This window comes from Crocodylus siamensis, chromosome 4 (genome assembly GCF_052110815.1).
Source record: "Crocodylus siamensis isolate JL-2025a chromosome 4, ASM5211081v1, whole genome shotgun sequence".
Lineage (NCBI taxonomy): Eukaryota > Metazoa > Chordata > Crocodylia > Crocodylidae > Crocodylus > Crocodylus siamensis.
The window spans coordinates 167242793-167270505 of record NC_143398.1 but is presented as its reverse complement, the minus strand read 5'-3'; the positions used below and the strand labels follow the sequence as shown (position 1 = coordinate 167270505).

At 43.6% G+C, this 27713-nt stretch overlaps 1 protein-coding gene across 5 annotated transcripts in view; it reads right to left on the bottom strand.

Moving 5' to 3' along the window:
- Positions 1 to 27713, bottom strand: part of NRP2 (neuropilin 2) — a 133527-nt gene that overhangs the window by 40661 nt on the left and 65153 nt on the right. For all 5 annotated transcript variants that reach the window (XM_090044809.1, XM_090044810.1, XM_090044811.1 and 2 more), the window contains exons 8-12: positions 24283 to 24427; positions 23380 to 23729; positions 21624 to 21768; positions 17220 to 17336; positions 14645 to 14797 (exon numbers count right to left, since the gene is read on the bottom strand). In XM_090044809.1, the coding sequence (XP_089900935.1) occupies positions 14645 to 14797; positions 17220 to 17336; positions 21624 to 21768; positions 23380 to 23729; positions 24283 to 24427 (910 nt within the window). The remainder of the gene's footprint in view (positions 1 to 14644; positions 14798 to 17219; positions 17337 to 21623; positions 21769 to 23379; positions 23730 to 24282; positions 24428 to 27713) is intronic.

The window sequence follows — 27713 nt, the reverse complement described above, 5'->3', positions numbered from 1 at the left end:
TTAAGAAAATCTCTTTCCAGAATGTAACTGCACATTTGGCCTAGGGATGCACTGCTAAAGATTTTCTTGGCTGATACTGATAGTCGATTATTAACCAGCCATATCGGACGATACCGATCCGATAACTGATATACAGGAATGCAGTTGGGCAGTGTGGAGAGCAGCTCCTTTAAGGTAAATCTGTAGAGGAGAAGGGGTATGTGTGGGGGGGCAGATCGAGGCCTCCACAATGAGGGAGGGAGTGGGGCGGGGGCAGGGACTGTGGGCACTGCCCAGCCAGGGACCTGGGGCCAGGGCAGAGAGCAGGACATTGCTGCGGTGGCTCATCCAGGGAATCAGCATCCTGGTACTTAAAAATGGTGATGGCAGCACTTGAACTAAAGCTTGTCAAATGAGCTTTAGTTCAAGTGCTGCCACCGCCATTTTTAAGCATAGGAATACCTTTAACTGGAGCAGAGCCAGGCAGGGTGAAGGCAGATATGGGCTGCCTGCTGTGGGCTCGGGGTTTTATGCTCTGATGCCTTTGCCCCAGGGCCCCATACCAGCCTTGCATGCCCTGTCTACCCAGCAGGAGGCACAACTCACCACCACCACTGCTGCCAGGCAGGCAGGGGATGTGTAACCAGCATGAGGCTCCCGAGGGAGAGGCGGCAGAGTAGAGAGCCTCAAGCCTGCAATGAGCAATGTACATCCATCCCATGCACAGATCAGGGGGAGAGAGGGAGGGAGGGAGGGGGCACACATGCTCCACCACCATGCTTCCCCTGAGGCAGGGAGCCCCTCTCCACCCCACCCCCCATGCCCTCTGGACAACCCGCCTGTGGCTCTGTCCTGCTTTCTGTCCTGGGTCCCATTCACTGCCCTGGCAGTGCCCCCAGCCCCTGTCCCACTTCCTCCCTCCCATCTCCACCCCCACATACCCCTTGCCTCCCCCAACACCTCCCCCTTCACAGAATTACCTGCAGGGCGCTGCTCTGCATGCAGCTGCTTGCATGCATGCGGCATCCAGGGGCCCCAATCAGAAGGCCTATTGTATTTATCGGTGACATTATCAGCTATACCAACCAAAAAAAAAAACCTGATCCGATATGCAACCAAAATATGAGTGCACCTCTAGTCTGGACAATTCCTGAAGAGGAGGAACGGGCACTGGTACCAGCTGTACTTGATCACTCAAATGAAGTCCACAGTTGTGACTGAACTGGGAAAGGCCAGTGCAGTACTATGAATAGTTTCAGTGAAAAACTATTGTTACATACACTGGCATGGCACATGGCTGTGTTAATCTAGATGACTCAATCTTTATTTAATTGGATACATTAAAATAAATGCCATAGAAGGACTGCAAGGTCCACTATATTTAAAGGGACAGTTACTGATATGATGGCTCACCATACTGATACGATTGCACACCATCTGTCAGGTCTCTTGTTGTCCTATAGAAGCATGAACATGGCTATTCCTGGTTATTGGAACTCCATATGTTTTTAGTATCCCATGTGATAGCCTCTGTCTCTGTTTTTTCAGTACCATAGGGACGGGTATTGCTAACTTAACATTATACCCAGAGATCTGTAGTTTTCTCTTCCTATTCCAGTTCTGCTGTCGCATCACCCTCGACCTTAATGGGTAGGATTTTGATGAGAAATCTGCATTGACTTTATTCTGTCTCACTGAAGTTTTACCACTGACATTAGTAGGAAAAGAGTTGGGTCAACCCTAAGCACTTTGAAAAACACATCAAATAAGTCCCCAAATTACACCTGGAAGTTTACAAAGCTCAGATTCCAAAAGAGCAGAAGGCAGAAAGTTGCTGCCTCACTCAAATTAAGTTAAAATCAAATTTGTGTGTGCAAAATAATAAACCCTTGCGTACTCCTCAGGCACATGATCAAAAGATAATGGAGACACGTCAGGTTCTTGTAAAATCCCACTAACTTCCCTGGAGTTATACACCAGGGATGAACAGGAGCCTATTAGCTCATGTAACACTAGAGTAATATTTTATGGCCCCTAGTGAAAAAAGACTTAGGCTTTTGCCCACATCAGTGCAAACAAGCATCAGTATCCAAAAGATCAAAGAGTGTTTGCCCACTCCTGCTTGAATGAATCACTTGAAAAGGTACCATGACATTTTCTAATAGAGGAGAGTTCTCATGATTCAGCTCAGAATGGCGGTAGTGGAGGAGGAGATGAGGGAGATAAACAAGCAGAGGAAGAAAAAAGAACAAGCTGTATCTCATGCATAAGCAGTGATAATGTATAATAAGCCACCAAGGTCTTCTGAATTAAAATTCTCTCTCTGTTATTCACTACCAGTTTCTTCAAAAGAAGAAGAAAAAACAAACAAACTCAAAAGCAAAAAACAAACAGCAAGAGTACAATTATTTTGAAGCTAAAACTGCTTCTCAGGCAAGTTATCCAGTCAAGAATACAAACACCAGTCAGGTTTCTAAAGTTTTAGCACTCTGCCAAAATAATATATATTTCATTGTATCCTCATCCTCTGTGCGTTGCTTGTCATCTCTTCTTAGGCTTTGATATTGTCAAGAGAACCTCCAGGGAGACCTACTGAAGTCAACATGGCTCTTTGCAAAAGTGGGATTGTCTGAACAAATCTGACTGCAGAAATGGGACCTTGGATTGTAAGCTTGTCTGTGCAGGGATGTACTCCTATGTATTGCAGTGTCTAGTGCAAGACCTCAGTGCTAAATGGGGTCTCTGAGCATTACTGTGTAGCAAACTCAGATTCCTATAGCAAAAGCCAGTGGTCAGTTATTATTAAAAGTGGTTTGACTGAGTGAGGGGTTGAGCACTCCCACCTCCCACTAATGGCTTTGAAGAGGGTCAAAGGCTCTGAACTGGTAGCTGAATAAACACAGGGCACATGCACCTTGTTTTGGGTACCTGCATACACAGGTACACAGACACATGGCTGATCTGTACATCACTCCAACACTGTACAGGGAAGACTCCAGCTCTAGTCAAAGCACCACTTCAGTAGAATTATATTTGCTTACACCAGAGCTGAATTTGTTCCCATTTCCATCAGTCTGGGGAATCAAAGAAACTTCTGAACTACTGCCAAAAACAGTCCAATAACCCTTCAACACAAAGTCTTTTAGAGTTGTTGTAGCCTGCTGAAACACTATGCTCCCGGTGTTCATAAGGGCTTCTTGCTTGCCTCTTGATATTTTTGGTCAATATCAAGTACAATCAGCAGGTGGGCTCATTCTCTGGATAATTAAACCAAGTGCCCACCTGCAATTAGCAATGGGGTTTTGGTGGGAAATATTTCTGTGCTTCATAACAGTGCTTAGAGATACTGGTTAAGCAAAGGCAGACATTACTCGCTGTGTCATGCAAATGTAAACTTGGTGGATCACTGATGCCCAGCAGGATACTGCCGAAAAACCTTGTGAATTTGCTGAGACTGACAAAACAAGGCCACTGCAGACCTAACCGCTGAAACAGCATGTCTGGCCCTAGTCATTCCAACAGTTTATATTTTTGATATGGTTAATGGAAGCTTGTAGTGCAGAGAAAACACCTGAAAGCTACCACTTCTGTTCCTAAAACACTTACAGAAAGACTACATAGATAAGTCGGTCGATTATTTCAGGGTCAGAAATGCATTTTAGGTACTTTCTTTGTTTCAAAGCATCTGTTCTTGCTAATGACACAGTGGATAACTGTTCCACAGAATGGGCATCAAAGGTTCAAAAGGCCAGCTCAGAGGAGTGCAAGACAAACCTGTTCAGACATTTTAGCCTACTGCTGTTTCTGCAACTGGTGCATCTCCCACTTCACATAGAGATTTATGAGTACATCTGGATTTTGTAGAGCAAGAGCAGTGTGAACATGCAACCATCACCATCCAGATAATAGCAGAATCAATTGTATGTGCACCTTAGTGAGCCCCCGATAAATCACATGGCTGAGCCTCCAAACAAACCATCTGGCCAATGCACTCTTTTTTTTGGCTAGTTCCTTCCCCTCCTACTGGCAAACCAGCTGAAAGAGTATTAGGTGCAGCAGGAGATGCAGCCTCACAATTCAGGTCATGCTTAAATCATGTGTCAATACAGCACCTTCTCTCACAAGGTCAATCTATCTATACTTGGTTCCTGTATATATCACAATTGGCTCCCAGGAAAAACAGCTTCACTGAATGGTCTCAGCAGCACATCTGGAAGTTTTCCAATGAAACACGTTGTGTAGGATGTACACAAGCAATTACTAAGATTTCAGTCAAAGGCCTAGACTTTCCTGTTCACTGAACATTGATGACTTATAACTGCTACTCTTATGAGGGATCTATGCTGAATTGCATTCACCTACATCTCTTCCTTAGGTCACTGCACTTCCTATTATATAACTGGATCCTCTGTGTCTTTCAGTGAAAGCACCACATCTAACCACACTTGCCTTATGTTTGTTAAAGCCAAAATATTACTTTTCTCCTTTGGGTCCTCATTTCCCATCTGCCAATTGCAGAACTTTTTGCTGTTTGTCTTTTCCATAACTGTGTCATATTCACAACTGGTATTTCCTAGTCTTCCTGTTTCTTGGCAAAAAGGATGGTTGAGTGCAGATGTTAACAACCTAAGCATGCAGGCCAGATCTTTATGTGGCTCACAGAGCCATGGGGCTTCAGGAGCTTCCAGCAGTGTGGGGGCTTTGGTAGGGGACTTTGCCCACACAGGTAGAGAGAACTAGCCGCTGGGGGGAGTGGTGACTGCAGCTGTGGCCCAAGCCAAGTTGGAAGTGGCCTGTACTCAAAGTTAAACTCCATTAAAGCACTGCCTCCCTGAAAACAATTGCTGACCTCTGGCCTAGCTGATAGGTCACCAGGCTGTGGTTCAGCAGACTTGTAGGTCAGCTCCCAGTTGTGCTAATAATTTACTGTATCACTTTGGGAAAGTCTTTTGATATACTCATGCTTTACCCTCCAATACTTCCCCATCTCACAGGGTGTTAGAAGCTAAAATTATTTTTTTTTCATTGGTCAGATATTAAGGTGATGAGGGCCATAAGAGTATGTGGATAAGAGCCAGGTAAACATTTTTGGCAAGTGGTGATTTCTGTAAAAATTGTGGTTTTGATCATCCCCAAACTACTTGCAAACCAGGCTGAAGGCTCCTAATAGTTTCAGATGAAGAAAAAAATTGGGGGCTAGATTCACCAGCCTGCCAGTGGTAACACAATCGTCTTCTCTTGTAATCCAATGGCCCATGGGTTAAAGCACCCACAAAAGGATGGGGGAAATCTAGATTCAGCTCCTTCCTCTGCCTAAGGAAATCTGAACCCACATCTCCAGGACAGTGTCTTAGCAGATTGACTGCAGGCTAGGTTGGGGTGGGAGGTGGTGGTCTCAAAATTGCTCATTGACATTGTTTTACTTTCCATAAATAATTAAACATTTGCTGGCTCAGGGGCTGGAACCCAAGAAGTCTACTTTCCACCCTCCCTCAGACAGTATCTAAACCACCAGAGCACAGAAAGACTCCCACTCTTCTGCTCTTTGAGCTTTACCTCCAACAACAGGGACTGAGAGCATTCTGTCCCAAAACAGCTTCTAGCTTGGTGGTTAAGGGCACTTTTCCTGAAAGATGCAGGTACAGAGCTTCTCCAGCAGAGGAGGGCATTGCACCTAGGTCATCCAGGCTCAGTGCTCTAATACTGTGCTAGTGGACAGAAGAGGCTGATACTTCTGCCTGCAGTGGCATGTTTGTGGACTTGGGCTACCTTCTCCTTTACTTCTCTTATATATGCCAGAAAGGAAATGTTTCATTCTGGGGGCATGGAACATGATATTTGACATGAAACATTTTTAGAGTTGTCACTTCAGCAAGAGAGAAATGAAAACCCTGAAATTCAGTTTAATTCAAACAGTTTTTTTCATTTGTTCCATCTGGCCGATGAACCAAAAAAATAATTATTCAAACAGTCCTAATATTGATCAATCACAAGCAGCCAGTGCGTACAAAGCTATAGCTTCCGTGTTGTCAGTGACAGGTCTCCTGTATCACAATGAGAGACCTTTATTTATAAAGGCAAATCAATTCTCAATAAAGCTAATATTTATAATAGCTGGATGACTATTACTGCAGGAGAATCTCCTAAATTTGATTATGTGTTAATTAGCTAGGCAACTCACCACCAGTTTATTCTCTAAATTAGTCAATAAGAAGGCACAGCTGTCCATCCCTACACAAAAAAATCAAACCCTTGATTTAATCTTTAGAACCCAGAAAACATTCAGGTTCATTACTGCAATTTCTCCTAAGTCTTACATTTTCAGCAGTCAGTGCTGAGCAACTGCCGCTCCCAGTGATTTCAAACTAGGTCTGTGGATCTCTGATAATCAAGCAATAATTAGAGCCTGCTGTTTATGATAAATGATCTTCTTAATATTGTCTAAGACCCATCTACAAACCAAGAGCAACTGCACATGCTTTTGTATGAGCCTGTATATGCTGCATCATACCCCAATCTGTATGCTTCTATATATGCACAATTAAAGCCATCCATCAGCCAAATAAAGGCCTCAAGTGCATGACCTGCATATCCAGTTTTGTTCACGCACAACAGGTGTACACACTTCTCAAAATCTAGTCCTAGGCCATTGACTCACCCAGCCATTGACTCACTGTGATGAATCTATGCAGTGATCCAGTCTGCTACCTAACATTTAAAATAAAGCTCTTTGTTTACCACAGAATACTCTAGCCCAGTTTTGCAGGCAACCTGTATGATATACACATTTAAATATAAAAACTGGATAAGGAGTGTGAAAGGAAGGCAAAGATCCATGTATAAGGCATGAAAGGAATATTAGCCCAGCCCCACTTCCCTGGAATTTATTAGAAGTTTTGCCTATTATTTAGGGACAGATTGTGACCCTGGTTATGCAACTATGCAATACTGAGAGTCATAAGGACTCATTAGCTGCACTGCCCAGGCTGCCCACATCCTACTGGTGTATAGAGTAGGGAACTCCTTTGGAGAGGCTGCTACTCTGTCTCTCATGTATGGGGAGTAGTTTGCACAGCCTGGCTCTTGTTTCAGGTGAAGTGACCTAAACCAGATACAGGGCTGGCTGAGATTTCATACCCCTCTGTCCCATTTAGCATGGGGAGATTCAGGAACTGTATTGTCAGTCACAGTTTGGCTCCTGGTGTGCTCCTAGGGAAATGTATCTACTCATATATCCTTCAACAAATCTCCTTATAATGTAAGATACTATTCATTCAGTATGAGAGCATGAGTGTCCAGGACTGAGCACAAAACTCCTCCAATGAAATTAATGACAAACCTCTTATCAACTTCAGGTTTGCGGTCCTAGTGGCCAAGTTCTCACGGCTGAAGTAAAAAGGATTACCCTCTAAAGATCCCCTGGGAAAAACACAGGAACAGTAAAGTTCACTGTGCTTAAATATGGCCCAACATTTGTTTTTCCTATAAAATGAGCTCTTATGAAACCTCAGAGCAATACAAACATTCTCCCACTGAAAAGCTTTGAAACAAGTAAGCCTTCCCTTGCAGTGTTTGCAACCCAAGTGTAGCAGCACTTGTGACCCTGAAAACAAAATGGGTGCCAGACCATAAACAAAAGTGAATTTCTGTTCATGGCTTTTCATGGCCCAGTCTGCACAAGACCACAATTGTAAAAGTTACATTAAAAACATTCTTCCCATTTTGTTATATCTGTATGTGTTGTTAGCAATATGGGGTTGCGATACATATATTTATTTACAATATTCAAGGGTGGAACCAGCAAACTTTGCCTACACAAAAAAAAACAGGGGAGCCCATGTAAGCAAAGGCAGGAAGAGAGAAATACAGAGTGGAGCCCTATGATTTCCAAACTGACCTCTTCTAATTATTTATTTAGTGACTGCAAAATCCACATGCTCCAGATTCTCAGCTGCTGCATCCATGTAAATCCAAGGAATGACACTGATTCACATCAACTGAGAATCTGACCCCAGCCTCTTTTCTTAATCAAACAAATGTACCTCCGTGGTAATCAGCCATGCTTATTATTACAGCAGGCCTCACAGACACTTCTAAGACTCAAGTCATTGAGCTACATAAATGGATTTATCTTCTGGTCCCTTAAGAATTCTGGATTCTGCTCAGTGGACACTAATGGTTTTGCCACTGATTTCAGTGGGAGCAGGATTAGACCCCACTGAAAGCTGGTCCTACTGCAAACAGTGCTCAGCTTTCTCCCTGCAGCAGGAAATCTTTTTTTATGGATAGGAAGCATTTGAAGGTCCCTAGTGGGAAACATATGTTGAAACCTTCTTAGGGGCATGACATAGGAAGACCTGTATTCCTTTTGCCCTGCAAAAAGTTGGATAACAGCTGGAGTCATGATGGGTTTTGGCTAACTTGAGCAACTTGGCATCACTTTCACCAATAGGGGTCCCTGAATTTGTAATTGGAGCTCTTAGGGGATGACATGGAGATAATCCATGTAGCTAAAAGTGCAACACAGTACTAAAAAAAGAAACTCTGAGCTGCCTGCAAGAGTATCTTGGAAATCAAAATAGTGGAAGAAAGGCCATGGGTGTCTTGTCAGCCTTGAGAAGTAGTTACCAATGCCAAAGAAGAGAACTAAGAGCACCCTCCCAATGACAGATAGATATTTTGAAAGAATTTGAGTCCATCTTTCTACATACTCTGCTAATCAAATGCTTGGAATTTCCTCACTGCCATTTCTCCCCTTTCTCCCATGCATCCTCAGCCAGAGCCCCTCCTTTTATTCCTTCTAATTTAATTTTTTTGTTTTGCCATCTGATGAAGAAACAGTAACACATTCCACATGCCTCTTAAAGGCACAGTGCATTTGACTCCATTATAGTTTCATAGTTAGTAGGGCTGGAAGGGACCTGAGCAGATCATCAAGTTCAATCCCCTGCCATGGCAGGAAAGGGTACTGGGGTCAAACGACCAGAAAGGTGATTGTCTAGCCTTGTCTTAAAGACCCCCAGGGTAGGAGCCGGCACCACTTCGCTTGGACGTTAGTTCCAGATCCTAGCTGCTCTGACAGAGAAGTAGCATCTCTTGATGTCTAGCCTGAATCTACCCTCTGCCAGCTTGTGACCGTTATTTCTCGTCACTCCTGGCAGTGCTCGGGGAAACAGGGACTCCCCCAGTGCCTGCTGGTCCCTCCAACCAGTTTGTAACAGGCCACTAGATTCCCCCACAGCCTTCTCTTGTGGAGGCTGAACAGGTTCAGGTCCCGTAGCCTCTCCTTGTAGGGCCTGCCCTGCTGCCCCCGATCATGTGAGTGGCCCTCCTCTGGACCCTCTCCATGTCGTCCACATCCCTCCTAAAGTGCGGCGCCCAGAACTGGATGCAGTACTCCAGCTGCGGCCTGACCAGTGCCACACAGGGGGAGGATCACCTCCCTGGACCTGCTTGAGATGCATCTGTGGATGCAGGACAAGGTACGGCTGGCTTTCCTGACTGCATCCCCATACTGCTGGCCCATGTTCATCTTGGCATCAATGATGGCTCCAAGATCCTTTTCTGCCTCTGCACTGACGAGAAGGGAGTTCCCCAGCCTGTAGGTATGGTGCCGGTTCTTCCTCCCCAGGTGCATCACCTTGCACTTGTCGGTGTTGAATCCCATCCTATTCTCATCCGCCCACCCCTGTAAGCTGTCTAGGTCCGATTGCAACCTATTCCTTCCTTCTAGCATGCCCACATCCCCCCACATCTTAGTGTCATCAGCAAATTTGAACAGGGTGCTTTTTACCCCCTCATCCAAGTCACTGATGAAAATGTTGAACAGTGCGGGCCCGAGGACCGAGCCCTGGGGGATCTCACTGCCCACATCCCTCCAGGTCGAAAATGACCCGTCCACCACCACTCTCTGGATGCGGCCCTCTAACCAGTTGGCAACCCATTTGACTGTGTGGGTGTCGACAGTCCCCCAGTTTTTTAATGAGAACGGGGTGAGAGACAGTGTTGAAGGCCTTCTGAAAGTCCAGAAAGACTACGTCCACTGCTACCCCTGCACCTAAGGATTTGGTGACCTGGTTGTAGAAGGCCACCAGGTTGGTCTGACAGGACCTGCTTCTAATGAACCCGTGCTGGTTCCCCTTAAGCATAATCTCCCCTGCTGGCCCCTCGTGGACATGTGCCAGAATAATTCTCTCAAAAAGCTTGCCCAGGACCGAGGTAAGACTAACTGGCCAATAGTTCCCCGGGTCCTCCTTCCTCCCTTTTTTGAAGATGGGGACCACGTTGGCCCTCTTCCAGTCCTCTGGCACCACACCAGAGCACCACGAGTGCTCGTAAAGCCATGCCAGGGGTCCTGCAATGACCTCAGCTAATTCCCTCAGCACTCGGGGGTGCAGATTGTCTGGACCAGCTGATTTAAATACGTCCAGTCCCTCCAGAAGTTCCCTGACTACATCCTCTCTGACGCATGGCCTAGGCCTGAGGGGGGCCCAGTGCGGGGGCTGATCTGGTCCCTGCTCAGGAAAGCGGAGGCAAAGAAGTCATTAAATAGGTTAGCTTTGTCATCTGGTATGACGACCAAATTTCCTAGTGTGTCTTGCAGGGGCCCCACGTTACCCGCTACCTTCTTTTTGCCCCCTATGTATTTAAAAAAGGACTTCTTGTTGTCCTTGATCCTGGTAGCTAATCCCAGTTCCATCTCCACCTTGGCCTTCCTGACTGCCCCCCTTATGGAATAGACCAGCCATCCTGGTTGTACCAGCACCTTCGATTTTAACATAAAGGGTCTCCAGCAATGTTGAACCTCCATTAGCATTTGCCCTGCCCCTGAAATAAGCACAGATGCTCTCCTTTATCCAACTGCTCACCCTAGGGGAGGGGTTCAGGAGAAGAGACCACCCTGAACAGAAAGGATTTTTTATCTGTTCTTGCCTGGAGTCTGATGGTAAGTGCTGTAAGTAAAAGCAAAATGCCACGGGGGTGACTAGAAAACCATCAGAGGAATGAGGGAGTGTGAAATAAACAATATAGCTATTCTGCTCCCCGTTAACAGGCTACAAGAGGCTTTTTTAAACTTCTGAGTCACTTTTTAAAGCTGGAAAAGAGCAAACAGTTGTTTCCCTTTGTGCTGTGCTTCGCTTCCTAATTCCTTAAAACAGGAACAAAGTGAAACCCAGTTGTCCCTTTTCATACAACCCTCTTTATATTCCTTCAATGTAGTGAAAAGCTAAACATGCTCTAAGCCTGGGCAGCAGACGTGTGATTGTTGGACACCCTCCTCCAAAGATTTGGGTGTAACTGACTAGCTTGGCAAGGCCAACTGCCATCCTAAAGCCAGACACAAGTTTTACTGACTGCACTTCAGGTGAGGGTGTGTTGAGGGAAGGAGAGGAGGTCAGAGCTGCTTCATGTGCCAGTGTGAGTACCAAAGCAAACTTTCTGGCAGCCTTTTTTGCAGGTGGGAGACACCGTAGGCTCAGAAAGACTCGGATCCTATCACTAGCTTTGTCACCAAAATATTCTGTGACCTTGGTGACATCCCATCCTCGCTCTGTGCCAGAGGTGGTGCCCAGGGTGGTGGCAGCAAGCAGGGTAGTGTCTGTGGCAGTTGGGCCAGCAGCACAGCAGCTGCTGTTTTTGCACTGTTCCCCTCAACTCAGCACCCAAGGCTGGTGGCCTTCTTTGCTACGCTACTGTTCTTTTCTCCTCCCAACTTATGCCCATCTTGCCTATTTAAACTATAAAAAACTGGGATCAAGGGCTCTCTCTTGCTTTGTATCTGTAGAGCACAAAGATAATCCAATCTCTATGGGAGATTCTGAACAGTGAGGTAGTAAAAATAATAACAGCAATAAGTAGAAGGCAGATACAAAGTTCCCCAGAATTAATGGATAGACTCCCGCTGACTACACTGAGTTTTGGATCAGGCCCTATAGGCTAAAGGGATTGAAATTCAGAGCTAACTGAGAAACAGAGAGGAAACAACTGAGCGATGGAGAAAGAAGGCGTCACTAACATTGCAAACAGACAGAGCAGGCCGTATTCTCTGAACAAGCATCGTTTATCCCAGGTTGTCTCTGCACACACACATGCACAGAGTCTTCTAAGAAAAAAAGGCCAATTAATTGTAGGGAGACTCAGGGGAGAGGAAATGAAATGAAAAATTGAGTCTGAGTTATAAAAATAAGTAATTTTTTTCCTACTTGCAGGAGGCTTATATTAATTAAACATTATTACAGCGAATGAGATGGGGAGGGTTATTAAGTCTGGGACTGGCTGTAAGTGTTCTCTCCTGTTGCCTGAGGCCCCAGTGATCTTCAGATATTAATCTTCTAAAGCACTCAAATGCTGAAGAGATAAACACTTGAAATATGAAAATGTTTTTCTCTGTAGCAGGCACTGTGAACCCTGTGTCATGTCAAAGGATTTGTCAGATGTCCATAAAGCTTGTGCTTTTTCCAGTTCCATGGTGTAAGAGGGTTGTGCACCTCAGAAGTCAACAGGAAAAGTCTGGGGAAGGGTGTGTGTGTGTGTGTGCATGCATGTGCGTGTGTGTGTGTATGCATGTGCGTGTGTGTGTGTAAAGAGCCAATGCAAAGACAGAAGGGATCAACTCACTACTGCAAATCCTCATGCCCAATACATGTGCTAACACAATATGGGTAAGACTGATCACCATATTTGGGGTCAAGAAGGAATTTTATCCTGTGGCGAGATTGGTAACGACTGTGGGGGTTTTTGTCTGCCCCTGTAGTGGCCCCTTCCTTGGATATCTCAAGAGTATATTAACAATCTTTACAGCAGCTGGACATACAATGAATTTGTATAGAGTGGTTTGGATAGGGATGATCCTGTCTCAGGTAGGGGGTTGGACTAGATGACCTCCGGAGGTATTCAGTGTAGTCAGCAGTGTAGTCTCTTCCAGCTTTCTTCTCTATAGGCACATCTACATGTGCAGTTTAATATGCATTAGCCTGTTTTAATGCGCATTAAAGCAACACTAAAAAAAAGCTATTTAGTTAATTAGCTATTTAGTGCTATTTAGTTAATGCACATTAAAATAGGCTCATGCACATTAAGCATCACTTAAAAACTGTGGGCATCTAAACATGTGCTCCAGGAAGGAGAAGCAGGTGCTTCAATTAGAGTGGCTCTGAGAGCCGCTCTTTTTAAAGTGCTTCCAGTGTCACGTGTATTCAACATCCTGCACTTCAGAATGGTGGCAAGGTACTTGAACTAAATCTCATGCAACGAGCTTTAGTTAAAGTGTTCCCACTGCCATTTTGAAGTATGGGGACGCTGAATAGATGCAACACAGAGGCCGCTGGAGTGTGTTAATTAACACACTACAGCAGACTTGATTCATTGAGTCTGCTCTGACACATGCTAATTAGCAGGTGTCCTGTGCTCTTTAGTTAATGTGCATTAATACAGGCTAATGCGCATTATCCTAGTACCTCACAATGGAGGTACTAGATTTAATGCACATTAACTAAAGGGTGTTAATGCATGTGTAGACACACCCTAAGATTCTATGTGGACACTACTGTTGTGTGTCAAGACAGAACTAAAGCCATGTGAAATATTTTCACCTCAGCCTCAATGCGACCACTGCATTTGCTGTGCTGAGCTCAGCCAATTTTTACAAAGATTAAGTGATTAACTGAGCTAATGTTATCTGGAAAGCAGTGAACATCCTTCATCCTCCACACACCTCTCCTCCAAAGATATCTACGGTAAAGAGAGGGCACAGGTCTCAGAACTGGTTCCAAAAGAGAAGTCTAAGGAATTTGATCTTCCAAACAAATCAGCAACATTTGGCTTACTCCCAATCTCTGCAAATAATCTCTACAAAACCCTTTATTAATTAAGTCCAGCAAGGCTCACTCAGCCCTAGTGAAAACCCAAGTTCTTCTGCTCTCAAAACAGGTCCCTAACAGAAGAGGGAAAGAGCAAAATTCAAGCAATAAGTGTTTTCTGTATCCTCAAAGAGTTCTATTAGCATGAACAACTGAAATCTCTTCTGTGCAACAACAGGGTGCCAAATAGCTGAAGTCTGCACCTTCCCCCAGGCACAGGGATGTTATATTGGCTGTGAGAAAGAGAGAGAATACACAGCTAGAGGAGAAACACAATGTGGGATAATAGATGGGCCCAAGCAAATAAGTTTGGATCAGGATTTGTATTCAAGTCTAAACTTCCCTGTATATTTTGTTGGGCATTCAGACACAGGCCTCTGACTCAAACCTGGCTCTAGTCAGGGCCATGATAATCAGTAGCGATACTGGTTTTCTCCAATTTAAAAAAATCCCCAATTTTTGGTTTCAAAAAAGTAACCCCGAATCCATATTCTTCCATGATTAAAAGGAAACACCACTATATATATTAGTGATGTTTCATTTAAAACACAGAACAACGTGGATTTGGGGTTACTTTTTTTAAAACCAAAAATTGGGGATTTTTTTAAACCAGAGAAAACCAGGATCCCTGATTATCAGTCCTGTAAATATGAAAATAACTTGCAAATCAGAATACCCAACAGAAAATGTTCAACTCTGCAAAGCCTTCAGTAATGTTAAGTACCGACAAAATCCATCCCATTTTTCCATGGAAAAATGCTGTAGCCCTTCTTCCCCTTTCTCTTACATTATATTAATTGGCTTACCAGGAAGGGACCCGGTGCTTGGTTCTGAATTGTCAATCCAGGTGTTTCTAGAACGGAAAGACCACACATCACCCGTAGCAGAGTCAAGCGACCAACCACACAGGTCTTCAGGGAGATCAAAGTTGCAATTGAATGCTGCAGGGAGCTGGGAATCTTATAAAAAGAACAGAACAAAATAAAGTGGGATTAAACAGTGACCTGCTGTAGAGTAGTGCTATTTAAAAACTAAAATAGCTGCCAAGTCATAAATACTGAAGAAAGCATGAAATCTGTCCCTCACTGATGCTTTTAACCTATCTCATATTTCGGCAGCTCTGAGGATCAACCTAAGTTCTGCATCATCAAAATGCTCACACTGAGTCCTTCAGCTAATCCACCAAACTAAGCAAATATAAAAGCAGGCACCAAATGCTTCCAGACTCTAATCAGCACCTTCTCTTCATCCCCTGGAGCGGCCAAATATTAAATTCCTTCTTAAATGTCAGGGAAGAACGTTTCCTAAGTGCGCTTGCCATGCTGTGTAGTTCCACTCTGGCTCCAAACGAGGAAGAATCTCAGCTACCCCAAAGCTCAGCTATTGCATGCCAGATATAATTGTTAGTATCAGAAGTGAACTGGCTATCCAAACTATAAATGGTCACTCATGGCTCAGTACCTACTATTTAAATTGTTAGCAATGGGGCAGCAGTTGTCTGGTAGAACAAGTTTTGAGATAAAAGTCAAGAAAGCCACTGGTTCTGCTCAGTGTTGCATCAAGTAACCTGTAGCCCATCATTTGGCCTTCCTGTACCTTATTTTCCCTACCTGTAAAATGGGGGTAATGTTTGCTTGCCTTTGTAAAGGTGGTATGAAATCTGGAGATAGATTCCATCAGCTCAAAATATTATTGTGTAACCTGAACTGTGGATAGATCTAGTTCTTGGATCACTGGGGAGGCCATGAATGTATGTCTGCAGCTAAGAGGAAGGTCACTGTAAGGGGATGGCTTAGTGTGAATCTGGAGAAAGGAGCCATTTTGAGGCACTAGTTTTTAAGATGTGGTCTGAGACAGTCAGAGGTTATGGTCCCAAATGTCAGGCACGTATGGGGAGTGGCCAATTATAGTTAGGCCTTGTTTGCTGTCCTGGGCAAAGAGGAAGTTTTAAATCACCATGCCCACAGTCAATGGCTGTCTGTAGGAGGTCAGTGACCTACACAATAGCCATCAGGTGACCATGACTGTGCAGTGCAAAGAGCCTCTCCCTCCCTAGTCCCACTTCTGAATAAAACAATGTGGACATGGCTCCTTTTATTACAATCTAATCTAATTCTCCTGGAAGAATTGTTTCTGTTAGACTTTCATAACTCCAATTGTCAAGAAAAATACTTGAAATGTTTGTGAAGCCTGAGAATGGAAATCATAGCTCAATGTGAGGGAAACCACTATGGTTACTGGCTCACCAGGCAGCAGGGCACTCATGAATTCTGTAGTTTCAAAGAATGATAATAGTCAGGATTCACTGCTTCTAGAGTCCAAAATCACTGCATTATCATCAGAGGAGTTACACAGATATATTGCTGGTGCAAAGAGATGAAAATTAGGTCTTTGCGCTGTTTTTATGACTTGCAAAACTAGCATAGAACCCAGACAGAATCCCTGTGAAAGGCACAGAACAGCTACTTAACTTTACAAAATCCTACTATGTTCATTTTTCCATCCAGGCGTTGACGCCAAGGTACCAAAATACAAAGAGAAATCTCAGGAGAACGTTTTTCTTATGCAATTTCTAGTCAGTTTTCAGGTTCGGGAGATCCACGTGAGTACCCATGCATTTGGGTATTTATCCAACCATCAGTGCTGGGGGTCAAACTCTACTTTGAGCATTAGTGATTAAAATCTAGTGGATTCCATGGAGTCACCTCTACCTCCTCTACATCTACTTACTTACACTACTTACATGGCCTTCTGTACCACAGTATATGAACATTTCATAGTTTGGGGCTTTGTTTGCACTTGGCAATGTAGCCCTGTGCAGAAATACCTGAACTAGCACTGAATGAGCCAACTGAGTGCAGGAGCCGAGGTGCTGCATCAGTGTGACATTCCTTAGTAGGGTTAATGAATCCAGGTGGAGCACCATGCTAACATGGCTACACTGCATTTGAGACCCAAGCTAGTTTTCTTAGAGCTACTGTGGGTATCTTTACGATGTACAGCCTTGTGCTGTATAGACAGAACCTCTAATGTTGTTATTCTCATGACTCTTGTGCATGAGATAGAACTATTATCTTTAATTGTACAGGTGAGGAACTGAGTCCACATATAAATTAAGTTACAAACCAAAGAAATGAATGTACATTTCCTAAGCCCTTAGTCTAGCACCCTAACCACCAGACCAGCCTTCTTTTCTTCTGTTGCTTTACTATCTTTCCCTGATATAAGAGACTGGATTTGGAGTCTGATTCTTTTTCCCTTGGCCTTTTCTCAGTGATATATCATTTTGCAGGTTTCCAAGATTCAGTCCCCTTACGTAGGAGGAAATGGAAGGCTAGTCATCACTTAGCTTTTTAACTCATCATTAATTCTTCTACTCACCGTCACCCTCTCCACAGCCATCACCACATTCTGTTGTTTCCTCATCAGTTGGGTATGGTGTGGTGGTCTCTTCACTCTTCAAGGTAGGCTTCAGAGTCTCTGAAGTGGGCCTTACATCTGCATAAAAAGAATGAAAGAGACCCAACAATTATGAGCCTGATATACTCTAAGAACCCAAGAGAGGAAACCAAATAGGAAACTTTTCTTCCCAAGTCTTATAATGAGAGACTAAGAAAGGGGCATTAAGAGCATGAAATGTAGACATGGTTTGACTCATCTGTGAAACTTGTTTTATATATGAAGTGAAAACAAGGAACACTTTGATCTGGAACCCTCGTTGGACAAGAATCCTTTAAACTTGTACTCAATTTTTATACTTATGTCTATACTGGGTAGTAGGTTTACCGTTATTACCAGATAACAGAGATCACAGGCAGAACATTCTTTTCTTTCACAAAGCCGTGCTACATAAAAAATATTCCCACCAATTGTGCCAATTTATAAAACAAGTCACTCAAAACTGCAAATGACGTAACTGTGAATAGACCCAGAGAATCCCTAACGTGCACTGGCTTACTGCAGCAAGCATCTGGTTTCACACTACAGCCTCTTGACTATAGCTTTAAAGCAGCTCTGTCCAATTTCCCTCTTCCCAACACAGACTATGTGAGCCAGACTAAAAGCATGTGTCAAGGGAAATTACATGCAAAATGGAAGATATTAAGATCAACAGTAAACGACATTCAGTTCCATCATCCTTTCCTTTTATATGGCGGTTTAACTGAAGTAGAGCAGTCAGCACAGTCTTGTTATTCTTTCCAGTTTTAAAAAGGTTTCCTTGCTCTATTATGTATGATTAAGTTTCTTTGTCGGCACCCTTTAGGATATCATTTAATAAAGCCAGGAGCTGAAGGAAACAGCTAAATACGTTGAATATTTTCCATTCACTGCTTCCCCTTTCTGTTATTAAACATGTTGCACATAAACTCTTTGAGTTTCTTTTTTTTCTGCAGCTGCCTTTTGTTCATAGTAAAATACCAAATAACCTCAAAGCCTTTTAATTTGTAGGTTCAAATTTGTTACAACCTCTTAAAACTCCAAAGGCGGCTGAGAAGCAAATTGCAAGCAGCAAGGCACAAAATAGTCATTAAAAAAACACCAGGTGAAGGCAACACGTCAAAAGCTGCAAGTTATTTAGATGCACTACATTTTAGGCTGTTGTTCCTGTTCATTGAGATTTATAGCTGAAATGTGACAATGTGAAAGGACCTTGAAAGCCAAAGTGGCATACGGGACCCAGGCGCACAGCTGGTGTAAATTAGAGGACTTCTGCAGTCCTGGACAGTCTGCAGAAACATGTCTTGAAAATCAGTTACCACGGTGGAGTGCAACAAGATGGATACAAGAGATAATGAAAATGGCAAGCAGGACAATGCAAAGTGTGAAATGGGAAGGGAGAAAGAAAAGGTCTTTCTCCTCAGCAAGGCACTGATTGTGCGACAAGAGGTAACTGCTGATCACGTTGCAAAGTTATTGCAAACCAGATGTTCAGAACTTCAAAGGGGAGAAGAACAGTCACAACCTAATGTTTATCAGTCTTCAATCTTCAGAGGAAAAATGTTGGCAGGTCTTTGAAACAAGCCAGTTGCTGACCAGTTACTTCACAGTGTTTAGCTACCAGCCAAATAATTTTTGAGCCTAGTTGCCATCAGTTACCTGTTTGACTCAATCAATAAAGCTGTTGGATGTCAACAGGAACAACAACAGCTGGGCCAGATCCATAGTAAACTTATAACCATATCTAAAATCATTAAATCCTTGTATGTGAACCAGGTTCCTGATCTTGTTCCCATGCAAGTGCTACAGCTTGGAGCTTCACAAGCAGTGCTTATGCACAGGTCTGTAACACGTCTCAGTCTCATTTAAACTAAACTAAAGAGCATCTAAATGAATGAAGAGTTAAAGCAATTTAACACACTTATCACATGCTTTGTTTCCACACATACCAGAATTACAAACAGCAATGAATGCTTGTAAATAAATAAAAGTTAAGGGTATTTATGGCAAATATTATTTTAATGCTGTAAAGTACTAGACAGTCATGTTGCAAAATGACTGTCAGACACACTTGTTGGAAAAAATGTGATTATAATTTAAATATGATTATTAGAACAGTTCAAACTTAGTGTGGATAGCATCATAATGAAGAATTTGGACAAAAAAGCATGAGGGACTGAGACAGCTGAACTCCAGAGTATGGTCCAGATTTGTTGCTGCACTGGACTGAGGTGGAAAGGCCACGAGGGAGCCAATTAGACATCCCCGACATGGTGCCTGGGCTACCTGCAGCTAGAGTAGCCACAGGACTGCTCTAAGCTATACCAATTGGCAACTACCCTTAAGAAGTTGTATGTCCATTAGGGATAGCAAGGGGGTGCAGGAGAACCTGGCATTAGGACTAGCTTGGCTGGCTTAATACCTACTAGCAACTTCTCCATCCCAGGGGAATTCTCAGCTAGGAAGATACAATCAATTTCTGTACCTTTTACCCTGACAGAGTAACATGCAAGGGGTATAGCAAAGAAGAATACTTGGCACAGCTGGTTGGACTGGATTCTTTTTTTCTGTATGGGTTAAACAGTGTAAATGTAGTGACTGCTATCTTGGCCAAATAGTAGACTGCAGTTCTCTCTAGTTCAAAGTTACTACAGCTTAACCAGAAAAGCCAAGCTCTGTAGCTGGAAACTATATCAGGACGTACGGCCTCACAGGGTGGGTTATGTAATGCACACAATCCTAACCAGGGTATGTAACAGTTTCCCGGGAAAAGATTTGCCTCTACAGTTCAGGTAAGCATGTGACTTGTCCTAGCCAAAAGCCCCCACTCCAAGCCCATTTTCAAAAGGCTATGGATTCACAGATTTGAGAGCTAGAAGGGGTCATGAAGGTCATCTGAGCCTCCTGCCTCTGACACAGTACACAGAATCTCAGTACAAGATGCCTGTACTAAGCTCATAAGGTTTGTTTTCCCTATAACATATTATGTGTCAAAACATATACTCTTGATTTAAAGTTAAATAATTTAGGATGAAATCCTGTTGTCACTGAAGTCAGTGGGAACTTTGTCACTAACTTCAGTGGGAACAGGATTTTACCCTTAGGATTGTTTTTTCTATTTGTTTTATACTTTTCTGGCAAGTGCTTGTAATATGTCTTGTAGGACATAACAGAAGAAAGGGGCAGTAAAAAAAAAAAACTCATGAAAGGCTAGGCGGGGACTATAGCTCTTTTAAGCTTCTTGGAGTAGTAACTCTTACAAGAAAATTCCTTTTACAGATGTGATTTTAAAATAGAAATCATACCTCTTTACCACTGACATCTGGAGACCAGATTCAGATTTAAGCCCATTATTTAAAAAAAAAAAAAAAAAAAAAAAGGAGGTCTAGCTACTGGCCTTGACGATTCAGTATCAAGCAGAACCATGGTTTTTTTGGTATTGGGGGTGGGGGGGTGTTAGTCTAGGAATGTACCAAAAGGGACAACTGCCTGTTAAAATCTGAAGTACCAAATTTAGCCTTGGTGTAGAGGCTGCAATTCCTACTGACCTCAGTGAGCTTGTTCAGTAGTTTCCTAGGTCACAGCTCTGCACTAAAAGTTATGGCAGCTGCAACTTGTTCCACTTATGGAAACAAGGTACCACAGACCAAGTTCCCCAGTCCTACAGTCGCAACCATGTCGCAAGTCCCTTTAGCTTTAGAATATTTATGTGGTGATGCGCAGGAGGGAAAAAAATCTTCAGTGGCAAACGGAGGTTTTGCAGACAGAGCATAAGACTAGGAATCAATAGTCCTGGGTTCTATTCCCAACTTGGACATTGACCTGCCGGAGAGTGACACTGGAGGGTCACTTCATCACTTTTCTGTTTTTCCTCCCACTTTCTGTCTTGCCTGCTTGAGTTTTGGGAACGGGGCTGAATCATACTCTGTGCTTCTGTAATGCCCTAACACAACAAGACCATGGTCTCAGTTATAACTCTTAGTCCCAAACACAATAAGATCATGCAATGTCAATAATAATGAGGATGAACAACCTTTTAGGTAATAAATAAGATTCAGAGATGGGTCTGAACCAGGATCTTCCAGTTTCTCTACAGGAAACTTAAGACTCGGATCCAAACTTTGCAGCCAGATCTTGTCTCAAGCGCAGTACCAACCCTGATCCCATTTTAGTAAGGAATAGTTTGGATTTGAATCAAAGTCTTTATCTTAGTTTTGCATGTAAAGTCTGCCTTTGTCAAGGTCCTCACAGCAGGAGTATAGGGCATGACTACACTCCTGACTTGCTATTTCAAGCACTATCACTATCTGCAGCATGCTTCACTGACCCAGAAAGCAAACATCTTACCTGTCCAATCACAGCCCAGTACCTCCAATCGCATCCCAATCCCAGCTGGAGACCACCTCTCTGGATGAACTCGGATGTACTGTGCAGGGACAGGATCAAACCTTCGAACTTCAGGGATATCATAATGCATGTTACCTTCAAAAAGCTGCAGAGATAAGACAGAGGCTAACTTGTGCCACCTGCAAACTGTCCACCAACACACTTGAAGCATGAAGCATTCTGAGATGTGAAGCATTCTGGAAAATTAATTACTATTTCACATTTGGTTGAACCCCAAGTTCCACAGGCCACTGTTGTTTACCACTACTAAAGCGAAACTTTTTGAAGCACAAGCTATCACAAGATCATCCACTAAGACACCTACAGAAGCATGTTGCTAAGCTGGACATCCTCCTGCACATAGAAGAGATAAAGGATGGGGTCTGGAAATGGATGAATGTTACATGGCAAGTGGAGAAACAAGGAGGCTCTTTTCAAACTGGCATGAGAAGGCTGTTCACATTCAGCCTAGAAGGCTGGAATCTGGAAATGATGCAACTGTGTTTGAAAAAATTCTGGCTGTCCTGCTCTGGGTCTTGGGCCCAACTCATGAATCAGCTAGTGGAAAAAATGCTGCTCTCTACGCAATTTCAAGAGAACCAAAGAGTTGGTTTCTAACAAATTCACACAACGTGCCTCGGCTCAAGCTTTATATCCTCCAGACTAGATTCTGATCTGAGCTACAATGGTGCAAGACTGGCAGAATTCCACCAACTTCTAGCATAAACAAGACCAGATTTTGTCCCTACCATTTATAAATAAGTTATTGCTTATATTATGATTGCTTGAATTCTCACTTCTCCACAGTGGTCCAAGTAGTGGTTACTAGCTAAGTACTGCAGTCATCTCCTTTTAGGTTGCATGGATTAGCTCAAGGATACTGGGAGTAAACTAAGGGCTATTGATACAGCTTGCCTCTCAAAACCTCCTTTGTATTACTAGGGTTGTTATAATGGTGCAAAACTTCAATTCCTTTAGCCTTCAGGAGCAGGTTCTCCTTCAACACAAGCAGAAACAAGTTGCAGAGAACCCCTCTGCACCTTAAAACAAGAGATTCCACAATACTTCTCTTCTTCACATATGGCTAAATTGGGGCAGGGGGCACGGGGAAGCCTCTTTCCCTAGGCAGGAAAGGGAAATTCCAGGTTCATTCCAGTAAAGAAAAAAGCAATTCGCAGTATGGAAAAGGCTGCGAACAAGTGACTTACATCAGCCTCTTGTCTCAGTGGACAAAGCATCTTTCTTTAAAGTGTGTCTTTAGTTTCTCTCAAGAACACCAACCTGTCAGGTATGTTCTTTCATTGTCATGGCTTCAGGAGTGAGGACCATTATGGGGCAGATTCCTGATGTACCTCTTGTTCTTATCAAACTAGGAATGAAGGGAGGTTCTAGTAAGAGCTTTCCAGCCTCAGTGAGGATGCAGAAGATATAAGGAATCACCTTCTCCATGCAGGAGAGGACCTACAACCACACTCACTGCTAAGGAACAGGTCACATAATGTAGCAGAAGAGGATAATGTGGTTTTTCATGACAGCCTGAGACTAACAACTCTATCCCCAGCCTATGCTCCCTCTAGGAATTAACCAGTCCCATTATGAAGAATGAGGAAGTTCAGTGAGGAAACTGTTAAGCCAGTGGGGGTAGCAAGAGTAGAGTCTGGCTGGGAAGACGGCCAGCCAGACATTATTCAGTTGTACTGCAATAAGTATCCCCTACCTTGGGTTGCATTGTTTTGGTGTCCAGTATGTATTCCCAGTCCCTTCCATTCAGGCTGTAGGACACTTTAAACTTCTTCACGAAGGATCGGGCATCAGCCATGGTGATGCTATCTCCTCCTCGGGCTCCTTGGATAATCACTCCTTTCACGCTCTTAGGGACACCCAGATCCACCTGCAGCCACTCTTCCCCTGGCTGGGCTTGGGGGATTCGTGGGAACCATCCTGAGCGGCTGCTGACCAGGCGTGCTATACTAGGCAACCATTCATACCCTCGGATGGAGGAGGCTGAGATCTGAGAGTCTGAGATAAGCCCAGAAAGCATTCCCAGCATGTTGGAGCAAGGTGAATCTGCACAGAGAGAAAAGGAGTAGGGTATGGTAGGGAATTAACATCCAGTATGTACACTGTGTCAGCACTTCCCTAGCAGGGGAACAAACCTGTGGTACTTAACAGCTAGTCACTGAAATGTCACATCACTCAAACTAGCAGTGATCCCCCCCTATTACAACTATCTGTGGCTGCAAGAACCTCTCAGCGGACATTCAGAACATCCTAGCTATTGGAAGCTCTGCACAAATCATCCTCTGCCTCTCACAGCTGGCTCTCCACCTCCATCTCTTCCTGAGTCTGTTAAAACCATCTCCTTCAGAACAGAGTCCCTGCCATTCCCATAATTACAGCTACCTTTCAAAAAAAGGGTACATCCTTCAAGCAATCTGGATGTGTCCCCTCTTTGCAGGATTGGGAAATCTGTGCTGCCAGCTGCTAAGGAGATGAAGGAAGGCAGTATTAAGGATGGGAGGAACTGAGGTGCAATGCAAAAAAAATAGCTTATGTTCTGTCTGACCCATGGAGGCTCACCCAGGGAAGAAGGATGGCAGAGGCACAGGGATGTTCTTACCTGTGATTCGACAACCATACAGCTCAAGCCTGAGGGCAATCCCATTGTGCCAGGTTTGGGGCCGGATGCGAACAAAGCGAGTCAGCACTGGGCTGTGGATTTTGTTCAGAACCACTTCAGTGGCATCAGTGTTAGCTTGGAATATCTGCAGTGGGGAGAAGATATATGCATGACTGCTCCTGACCAGAAGGTGCGTGTTGGCAAGATCATCTCAGCCTAAAGATGGGGAGGAGCTTTTGGAGAAGGGCCAGCATTCAAGCAGCAACAGGAGCTGTGAAGAACGTTTTGAAAAAACTTAGGTAAAGAAAGGTGCCTTTGCTATGGATTCATTGTGTAACCTCTTATACCACAAATAGCTTCTGATTTTCAGTGCCCTGCTAAGACACGCTAGGCCTTGCTTCCCATTTGCTTCACCTGAAGTTATACTGTGTCAGGACACATTTATGCCACCTTCATATTGTATCTGGCAGTGCACCTAAGAAGCGTACTCTGTCTACTTGCTCCTGTTTTGCACACACCAGCTCCCAAAAACAAGGAAGTGTAGCCACTGTAGAGTGCAAGGTGGCTACACTCTCATTTCTGGGAGTTAGCATGTGTGGCAAGTGGGCAGAGTGTGATTTATAGCCTCAAAGTTTCATATAGCCTGGCACAGAGTCAATGCGCATAAACCCTCAGACACTTCAGATCAGAGCTGAGCTGCCTCAAATTGGGCACCAAGAATTGAAGCCCCAAAATAAAAGGTCAAGACTGATTTCAATTCCTCAGTGCCCGAGTCTCCTCATTTATAAAAAGAGGACAGTAATTCTTACCAACCATTGTAAAATGAATCCACAGAGGAACATCAGTTTGTGAGTACCAAACAGAATTATTTAGGCAGAATTATTTATGCTGTGGTGTCTTGTCTGCAGACAACCATCTACTTATCCAAAGTAACATATCCTGCCCCCCTCCCATCTCACCAATGCAAAAGAAACTCTAAACACAAAGAAAGCTTTTCGGGGCAGTTTATGATCTGACATGATATGAACAAGCTGTTGTCTTACCAGATGGCCATAATCAATAACTAACAGATGGACTTTAGATTTTTTTCCTCCCTTCCATTATTTTAATAGCATGGGTAAGTACTATCTGCTCATGTTTCTGTCTTAGTTTTCACTGCCATAGGGTGGAACAAGCAAAAAAAGGAAATATCCAGCTCGGGTGTAGTTTTAAACTGGTTCTCTGTACTGTGCAACTGCCTACCCCAGGGCATTATAAGACATTACTTGCAGAGAAAAGCTGGATGCTCTCATCTCTCTCTCTAAATATGCCAGGCTTTCAGGGCATCCACAGGGTTAGAGCATCATCTGTTTCAAGCCAAGAACTGCACAGGCACTGCGATGTTGGCTATGCTTTATGCTCTCTCCTATCCTGCATATGCTTTGCTAAGCATAGAAGCTTCCACAAAATTTATTTGAGAGTGAAACATTAGGGGGGAGAGAGGGAGCGAGGGAAAGGGAGAGAGAGAAAGACAGAGAATGCTTGGCGCCAACTTGCTTCTGTCAAAGGCAAGAGTTAAACAATTCAACCATAGATCCCTGAGATTTGGGGGGGGAGCAAGTGAGCCTGCAACCTGGCCTGTTGCCTTGAAGGGGAGTTAAGAACCATTTCATAAGTCTCCCACTGCAGCACTATGAAGAGATATTTTTCAAGTCTGCAGACAGGACACATTAATGCAACCCTCCCGGAATCCAACACATTGGGGCATGGAGATTGTTTTTGCAGGAAGAGAGTAATTCAATATTAAATCCATGATGGTTGCTGTCAAGTGTTCACAATGCTGCATCCAGAATTCTGCTCTCCATGCCTTATGCTGGGAGCCCGCCTCTGGAAGGTGGCATTAGTTAAGAGGGGGTGAGGAGTGGAGTCCATTGTTTGCAAATGTGGCTGATAATTGGGATTTGGAGTACATTTGAACTTTGACAGAATACTAATCCAGAGACTATAGATCACGCTGCTACCGTTTAGCAACACAGCATGGCTTATATGTTTTTAATATCCCATTTTATCCCATCTGAACCCCTTCTGCCCATCCTTTCCCTTGCTCAGCAGTCACCAAATATCCTTTTTTCCAGCAGGAGGGCTAAAAGAATGTGGTTGCTGTAAATGGTCTTAAGTGTGCACGCACATGTGTGCATACACATAGGCACATGCTGAGTGAGAGGATATATTTCCACACTAAAGCAAAGCCTCCAGTTGTATATCAACTCAGAGGCTGATATGCAGCACGTTATATAAGAACATAAGACAGAAGAACATAAAATGCTTATCCAGCCCTATGCAACTGCCTTTTCTTTTAGATTCATTTAATTCCAGTATCCTCCTTTTTCATCCTCTGCCTCAATCCCTCCCTTCTCCAAACATGGCTAGGTGTCTCAAATATATTTATCCTCCTTGTTCTAGTCACCTTCCCTGATAATATATTCCATATGGTGATTATCACCCAATCTGGCCTGTTTCCTGATTACTTCCCATTCTGGCTTGTTTCCTAGTTTCTATTGCCTAATATTTGAACCCCTTAGCAGTAAGAAGAAAATGGGCCTGAATGATGTACAATGATATAACACGCCTCTGACTTCAGTAGAGTTAGTTCTGATTGACACCTACAAAAGAAAGGCTGGAATTGACTCTTTCAACTCTACCAGCTTTATTGCCCCCTTTTGTAAAGCTGAAAATATCTCTTCAGTTAAATTTTCTCTTCTTTCTAATAAGAATAGTCCAATGACCTTAATTTTGCTTCCGTACTTAGGGTCATATTCTCCTCTCAGACAGGACTCAATTCAACCAATTACTTAAGCGTGTGCCTAAACTTAGGCACATGCTTAAGAATCTTTCTGAACCAGGCCCTTACATCTATGCAGCTCCCACCAAAAGCAGCTGCTGATAAGCATGTATGGGCAGAAGTGACCCTAATTTTCTTTATAAAGACAGCTAGCATCTTTGCTGGCAACTCCAGGTACTCTCTCAGGTAGTAACAACCTCTCTGTGATGCTGCACAGCAGCCTAGATGAAGCACTAGAAAAACTTCATTTTAGTACTTTAAATGGTACTGATTACCACCTTTTGCTATATCACAGGAGGCTGTATACCCTTTGCTTTTAATGCTGCACCTCTACCCCAGACTGACAGTTTTACTGATTGTCCCACCAATAAAACCCAAATCTTTTTTTGTTCAGATTCCTTAAGTTTGGCTACTTACCTTAAGGTAAATTATTTTGTGTTATTTTAGAAGAGATTTTGCCATCTGCTAAGCCAATTCCCCTAAACTCCCAAAGCCTCCAATTTCTGTATCATCTGTGCTCACCATCTTGCTTTGCATTTTGAAAAACAACTAGTGATTTGGGGTGACTCACCATTTGGGGCTCAACTTAGCATATCTTAACAGTGCCTGT